The sequence below is a fragment of the Seriola aureovittata genome, chromosome 2 (genome assembly GCF_021018895.1).
Source record: "Seriola aureovittata isolate HTS-2021-v1 ecotype China chromosome 2, ASM2101889v1, whole genome shotgun sequence".
Lineage (NCBI taxonomy): Eukaryota > Metazoa > Chordata > Actinopteri > Carangiformes > Carangidae > Seriola > Seriola aureovittata.
The window spans coordinates 16470122-16477929 of record NC_079365.1 but is presented as its reverse complement, the minus strand read 5'-3'; the positions used below and the strand labels follow the sequence as shown (position 1 = coordinate 16477929).

The window sequence follows — 7808 nt, the reverse complement described above, 5'->3', positions numbered from 1 at the left end:
AAGTATTATATTAACATTTTCACCTTGGTTATATCTTACGTCCTATTATTTAGAAATTGCCGTCTATTGTTTTATATAGATGCTGTTACACCTAATAAACAAAAATGTGTATTGATTAATTGGTTGATTCATTCATTCATGTTTTGCTTTTTTGGCTACAGGAAGTTGTAGGTAGAACAGACGTCGTTTCCTGATGACGCAGTTTGCAAGCGACCAGCTCTGTCTATTGTGTTTACGTTGAGCTCTCTACAGTTGTCTCGTGAATGGACGCAACGTTACCGTCAAAGTTTCTTACCTCTCTTTACGACATGGACTGGAAAACATCTTAAGTATTAGTCAGCTGTGCACACATGCAAAAATGAACAAAGGCTGGCTGGAGCTCGAGAGCGATCCGGGTGAGAAATGTCGACAGACAACACAGCTAACTAATGTTAGCATCCACATAAAGCCAGAGGAACAGTTTAGCTCCATAAGCAGCTCGACTTATTAAACCCAGAAAACAAATTTAGTACAGTGCAGGATTAAAACATATTTAACAGAATGTTAATGTGTATTATGTTGTGCAAGTTAATGGAACAAGTAACCAAAGGGCAAAATACGTGGAGTAACGTCAGCTGCAAAAATAACACACTGCTCTTTCATTTCTTTTCTGGTGCTTTGAATTGTTAGATTCTTAATACAATCCTTGATCATTTCAGGACTGTTCACTCTACTGGTGGAAGATTTTGGTGAGTAGCTCATATACAGTCGCTAAACCTGTCCCAGTGCTGCAATAACCAACACACCAATTTGGAGTCTCGGGGTGAATAAAGTTTAAATTAAAATGTTTCTTTGCGTGTAAATTCTGCAGGTGTCAAAGGAGTCCAGGTCGAGGAAATCTATGATCTTCAAAGCAAGTGTCAAAGGTATGTAAACTGAAGCCAATCTTTTTGTTGAATAAGAATAACATGTAGGCTAAATCAGGAATGCCACTTTACGTTCAAGCTCATCTCTGTATATATTCAACTTTCTATTTCTTGCAGTTTGTTGGACTTATAGCAACAACATGTAAAAAATGTTTGGTATCATTTTATTTTTCAGTCCTGTCTATGGCTTCATCTTCCTGTTCAAGTGGATCGAGGAACGTCGATCCAGGAGGAAAGTTAACACGTTGGTGGATGAGACCTCTGTCATTGATGAGGAAATTGTAAATGATATGTTCTTTGCTCATCAGGTAAGTGTCAGTGTGATGATAGATGTTGGCAATCACTGTGGTTACTGCTGTGATATTTTTTCTTTACAGGTCGTGATTTAAGAACTGATCCATTTTTGGAGTCATAAAACGTATAGTAGATTTTTTATGAGCACATTAGGTGATTGTTTTAATTTCCAAGTCATATCATAGAGGTGATAAGAAATTGTGCTGCTTTCAGAAGAAACTACTTCAAAGTCCTTACTTATGTGTTCCTATCTTTCAATAATGCAAAAGGAAACTAAAATAAAATTATAATTCTAACAGGGACTTGTTTGGTTTTTGTCCTGTCATTTTTGTATCTAGCTGATACCAAATTCATGTGCCACCCACGCCTTGTTGAGTGTGCTTCTGAACTGCAGTGGCGTTGAGCTCGGCACTACTCTTAGTCGCATGAAAGCTTTCACAAAAGGCTTTAGTCCGGAGGTAAGTTGTTTCTTATACTCGTTCACAAATGTCTGTTATTTTCAGTGTCATTTAATTGTGTGCTTCTTATTCTCAGCTTTCATTTATGAATCAGCTCTGAGATTTGTTTTTTTCTTTGATGGTAACATAAAGAGAAATCATAGTAAGTTGAGAAAAATGAATACAGGCACTTTAAGACAAGGTGGAAATATGTAATGAAATCTGATTTTTTCAAACATATTAAATAGATAACTGATAATTGTAAACTATAAAAAATATTTCCCACAGAGTTTGCCAAACTTATTCAAGTACTTATAGGAGCTCAAACATAATTTAAAATCAGGATATTTCTCCATTAGTGTCAATAGTCACCCTATTGGTCTCAGTTGCTAACTTGAAAGGCTTTCTCTGTCTTACTCTCTAACTTTCTTCATGCTCTCTGACTCTCATGTTTAATTTAACATTTTTCAGAGTAAAGGTTACGCAATAGGAAATGCCCCAGAGCTTGCCAGAGCACATAACAGCCATGCCAGGTAGGTTACAGTCACTGGTTCTTTTTTAAAATGTTCAGGTGAATGTTCAGGCTAATTCTGTGAAAAAGAAAAAAAAATCTTCTGGGATTTGTCTGCCATACTGTGGGAGATGGCAGGCTTTGTGCATTCATCAGTTTCTCAAGCTCTCTTTCCGTGTTTCTATGGAGACCGGAGCCGAGGCACCTGCCGGAGAAACAGAATGGGATCAGTGCAGTGCGGACTATGGAAGCTTTCCACTTCGTTAGCTATGTGCCCATCAAAGACCGCCTCTTTGAGCTCGATGGACTCAAAGCTTACCCCATTGACCATGGTGAGACTCATACTGACAGAAATATTTTTTGAAGTATTTTTAAGGTATTAATATAAAGTTTTTATAATCGTTATTCTGAAGACTTTATTTACAATAAAGCCTTGTATGACATTTCTTCGCTGTGAGTTCTATGCATGTATTAAGTGTTGTTTTGTAATGTACAAAACTGCTACTTCAAGTATAATACTCTTTTAGGGCCTTGGGGAGAGGAGGAGGAATGGACTGATAAAGCTCGGCGAGTTATCATGGAGAGGATTGGATTGGCCACTGCTGGGTGAGTCCTGAACCATTTAGCTCAGCTAGTGGTGGTTTACCTTCTACACCTCAAGGCTTCATTCTCATGCTGCTGCTCTGCTCTTTTACAGTGAGCCATACCATGACATCCGTTTCAACCTGATGGCGGTGGTGCCTGATCGCAGAATGAAGTACGAGTCCAAACTGGAAATTCTAAAGAGGAATCGACAGACTGTTCTGGAGGGTCTACAGAAGGTCAGGAACTGCCAGAAGTTTCATTACAGGCAAATCAAAACACTGCAGTTCTTGGTGACACACATACATAGTGTGATTAGACAGTAAAATTATGTGAGATAAGATATACTTTAATGTCTCCATAGGGAAATTTGTTCTGGACCCCGTCCTACATTTCCACAGAATATAAAATGACACATATCATGTCATACATCATACTATCATATAGTGAAAAAGAAATACTTAATAACAGCTTGCTTTGCACATATACACATACACACCCACTAATAATGGTGACATATTGTGCAAGCCTCACAGCTAACATCTCCTCCAGGAGGTTATAAAATGGCAGCACAATGTAGCATCTTATTAATTTAAAATGAAAAACTTGCTTTTGCTGCATGTTATAGCTGATATTTGATGTGATGTCTCATAATAAACTATTAAACTATTAAACTAAACTTTTATGTGTGTCCAAGTGGAAATTTGTAAGGGAAAATAGAAAGGACCAAACCTTGGCCAAGCAGGATCTCCTGCTGTCTACTGATATAGGTGAATATAGTGTGGAATATTTTTTGTTTTTTTGAGGGGACAATTAAGATATTCTGTCATGACTTCAGATGATCCGGCTCACCCAGCCAGAGCTTGTCCATGACAAGAAGCAGCAGGACTCCTCCTCTCCTGATGATAGCGCCACGGCGATCAAGAAAGAGACAGACGTCGAGCCAGTTACAGCCCAGGGGGCTGATCAGGCTTCTTCAGGTACTGTAGTTGGATTTATTCCCACTGTCTTTCTCTGAATTTAATCCTGTAGATTGTGTAGGGGCTTATCACAAACATTAAACTGATAATTATAAATACACTGACTATTCTTTTAGATTCAGTGGATGAGTCAGGAGGTCAATCCAAGGATGCTCCTAGCCCTTCAAGAAATGCTAAAGTCATGGGCAAACCGCCAGTCCCCACTGGAGGAGGTCTGCAGCAAGTCACCAGTCCCAACCCCATCGTTCAACGCCTGCCTGCCTTCCTGGACAACCACAACTACGCTAAGTCTCCGATGCAGGTGAGCGATTTTGCTTAAACATGATTAGTTTAATCAATTATCAAAAATGTTTACGACTAGTTTTCTGTTGATCAGCTAATTGACAAATTGTTTCTGCTTGACGTGTGTTCAAGACTTACAGTAGGGTTTAGAAATATTTATTTGACAATGTCATCTACAGTATATATGCGAAATTTTGGATGACCTTAACTTTGTTTCCATGGAAATATATTTGATCGGTGAGACTGGCAGTGAGATAGAAATATTACTAAGTAATCTATAGCAACAAACACAGATTACATGTTGCTGTCTGGCTGTCTCAGATATGAGTTTTAAGACACTTTGTTCTCTCTCTCTCTCTCTCTTCCTCTCTGATTTCTCATTGAAAAACTTTCTTTCTCTCTCTTGTTTTATTCTTCTCGCATCGATCACTCTCAGGCAGAAAGATGCAGAATGCCTCTTTAGCAGAGTGTTACTATTGAGAAAATTAAAACCTCTCTACTGTAAGACTGATTCAACAGGAATTTTAAATTTAATTTAAATTAAAAAAAAAATTCAGTTCCTGTACTTTAGACAGCCTGAGTTTTTTGGGGGTTTTTGGTGACCCATAAAATCATTTTGTGGAGTCTTATTGAAGATTCTTTAATTGACAGGAGGAGGAAGATCTTGCTGCTGGAGTTGGTCGCTCTCGTGTGCCAGGGCCTCCTCCCCAACCACCATACTCTGATGATGAAGATGACTATGAGGATGATGAGGAGGAAGTAACTGGATCTGCAGGCACTTCAAACAGGTTAGTGACATGTGTATAGGTATAAATACCAGCCCTTGGCAATTACTTAAATGTCTTAAATGTCTAATAGACATCATAATGTTGACATAAAGACATAATGTTCTGCAAAAACACATAAGATGGTAATTCTAGTATAAATGTAGTTCAGTTTTGTAATATTTGTTTTATATTTGCTTTTGTCAGGTTTAGGCGGAAATCAAGTCTGCGTTCGAGACCAGGGCGGGTTGGGACTGGAATGGAAAGCCAGATTGCCCTGAGTGTCTTGGCTGAGAAACTGAAGAAAGAAGTCCAGAGGAAAGATGCACTAAATACGCCTCTCTCCGTACGCACAGAAGGCCGCACCGGGGGCATTTGTATCACATCTGCTTCACAGCCCTCCCCCACACCCAGCAACGAAAGCACCGACACAGCGTCTGAGATTGGCAGCGCCTTCAACTCCCCGCTGCGCTCACCTGCTCGCTCCCAGGCCGCCACGCGCCCGTCCAGTCCAGTTGCATCCCATCTGTCTCGTGTGCTGTTTGGAGAGGATGAGATGCTGAGGCTAGACTCCAGACATAATCGTGCTGTAAGAGAACTGGGTCCCTCTGTCAGCGTCGCCTTGTTACACCTGCAGGAGGATGGAGTGATCTATGCTCTCCCCTCTTCTAGTGAGTACACATAATCATGACTGTCGTCCATGTTATTTACAAAGGTGGTTTAAAGGCCTCTGCTGATGTAAGCTTTTGAGCCTATCACTTGATATTAGAGTCAGAGCATATTAATATTTTAGACAGTAGAAGTAAACAGTTTGAGTAATGTAATGTGTATAACATAGACTTCTTTTAATAATAGATTGTCTGTGTCTAGCTAGTTTTGATTGATTGTTACTTTGATTATTGCCTGTGCAGTAGATTTGGCTACTGATGGCACAAAGCGGCCTTGTACTCCTGAGAAGACAAAAGAGAAAGAGCAAGCAGGACTCGTAGCAGGAGAGAAGGAAGGAGGGAAGGAGGGAGACGAGGGACCATCTGTGGAGGTGAAAGAAGAAGAGAGCAAAGATGGAGCAGAGGTGAAACCCAGCAAGGAAAAGCTGAATGCTACGGAAACTGCTGCAGACAGCAAGCCTCCTGGGGATAAGTACTCACCGAAAGTAAGTCTAGAAAATCCCCTGTGTTATAATATACTGTAATATGAACCTTGGTATGGCCATAAGCCTGCTGCGATTTCTTTTTGTATCACTGTACCTTCATCTTTTTTGCTTGTACTGCCAATTAGGGAGCAGTTTCTCAGGCTGTATGCTGAAAATATTAAAATAAATGAAGAACCACACAGAGCGGTTCATCTTATTCCGTCTCTTGCAGGAGCTGCTTGCGCTGCTTAAATGTGTAGAGGCTGACATTGCCAGTTATGAGGTGTATCTGAAGGAAGAAGTGGAAAAGAGAAAGAAATACAAAGTAGGTGGTGTTTACCTGTAACCAATACAATACCCTTGGTGTGATGGTGATTTTATTTGCTTTTAATCAGAATCTTTTGTTTTCATTTTTTCAGATTGATGATCAGAGGAGGACCCATAATTATGACGAGTTCATCTGCACCTTTATATCAATGCTTGCCCAAGAAGGTAAATCTGATCACCACTTTTGCTACTTTCCTTCTTAATTTGTTTTGCAAAGAAGAAGAAGGGAGAAAAGATGCTAAACAAAATCCTATTGACATGCCAAAAATCTGTTATTTTGTTCGTATTTTCATTATTTCCTCCCACCTTCATTTCTGACTCGGTATCCTCTGCAGGAATGTTGGCTAGCCTTGTGGAGCAAAACATCTCGGTGCGTCGTCGGCAGGGAGTAAGTATTGGCCGCTTGCACAAACAGAGGAAGCCCGATCGCAGGAAACGCTCCCGACCTTATAAAGCCAAACGCCAGTAATTACAAACAATCATAACTTCTGTAAGTAACAGAAAGATAAGTTGCTGCACTCCTGAAGCTCTCTCATAAAGACAGTTTAGTGTTGTATTTTAGTCAGAGCCTCCTCTTCTCCATGAAATCACCATGTATTTGGTCAGCCCTTTTATCCCTAATGTATATACATATGTACCTCCATTTTAGTCTCAATGTAAATTTTCTTCTTGTGCCAATGCTGTCTACAATTTGTAAATATGAAATATGTCCCCAATGATGCACCTGAATGCTTTTTATTGAAAGATCTTCTCTACGGTCTTGTGGTCAGTACAGTTTGAGTAATTTGTTGAATTTCTCTAAAATGCCTCAGTATGTCACTAAATATACACTTCGCTTTAAGTCAGAATTTCTTCAGCTGTGTCCCTCTTTCATGTTTTCAAGGTGCCAGTGAAGTATTGAATGTTTTGACAAAAAAGGCCATGTTTTATTCATCCACAGCATTTCAGCTTCAGTATATTCAGTGTAGGTATTTCACTGTATAATATAAAAAGCACCTTTTAATCACATTCTTCATGGACAATTTTAATCTCAAGAAGAAGTCATGATGCATCAGGGTTTTTTCTTTTCATTGGAATGTGTTTTCAGCGGAGAGTCTCTAGCTGTGTATGTATTTCTCTTGAGGTCCTGCAAATGAAAAACAAGCTCTTGTGTTATTTTTGTACCTGAAATTGGATCTCAGCGTGAGTGAATATTAAATTGGAATGTGTGCAGTTGTGTGTTTTGTACATATGTATCTGTTAATTGACTCACCTGTACAATGAGTTCAGTTTTTTTTTTTTGTTCTTGTTCAGTTGGGTTTTTTTTTGCTTGCCAATTCATACTAAAATAAAGTCATTGAAAATATGTATTTTGGGGGTTTTCAATTGACCTGACTACAGTGATAGATCTGAGATTACACACGTATTAGATTAACTTTCTGTATAGATTCCTTAGATAGAACTAAGTGTTTTATTGTAGTGACAGTTAGTGTACACTAGGGAGAGCAGTGATTCAGAGAGGAGTGGGACCATCTCAGATTTTTCTCAACGCTATGTGGTAAGAAGATGCCATTCACAATAAAATGGACTTGGGGTTTACTACAGTATGATTGTG

At 39.2% G+C, this 7808-nt stretch overlaps 1 protein-coding gene across 2 annotated transcripts; it reads left to right on the top strand.

Moving 5' to 3' along the window:
• The first annotated feature begins 215 nt into the window (after positions 1-215).
• Positions 216-7559, top strand: bap1 (BRCA1 associated protein-1 (ubiquitin carboxy-terminal hydrolase)). Of its 2 annotated transcripts, none has more exons than XM_056364225.1 (17): positions 216-395; positions 699-728; positions 851-905; positions 1081-1213; positions 1538-1657; positions 2108-2169; positions 2337-2479; positions 2675-2753; positions 2845-2968; positions 3568-3709; positions 3826-4010; positions 4643-4779; positions 4963-5426; positions 5670-5908; positions 6120-6212; positions 6307-6379; positions 6550-7559. In XM_056364225.1, exons 1-17 carry the CDS (start codon positions 359-361, stop codon positions 6681-6683), a joined length of 2250 nt encoding a protein of 749 aa, XP_056220200.1. In that variant the 5' UTR covers positions 216-358; the 3' UTR covers positions 6684-7559. The 2 variants fall into 2 exon arrangements, with proteins under 2 accessions (XP_056220200.1, XP_056220193.1); XM_056364218.1 differs by having other exon boundaries at positions 5667-5908.
• Positions 7560-7808: the final 249 nt, after the last annotated feature.

Bases quoted from the DNA above. Each gene is read 5' to 3' on its own strand.
- bap1 (XM_056364218.1), top strand. From the start codon at position 359: ATGAACAAAGGCTGGCTGGAGCTCGAGAGCGATCCGG. The intron at 2,480-2,674 runs GTGAGACTCATA...ATACTCTTTTAG, and splicing joins AGCTTACCCCATTGACCATG to GGCCTTGGGGAGAGGAGGAG. The intron at 2,969-3,567 runs GTCAGGAACTGC...TCATGACTTCAG, and splicing joins TTCTGGAGGGTCTACAGAAG to ATGATCCGGCTCACCCAGCC.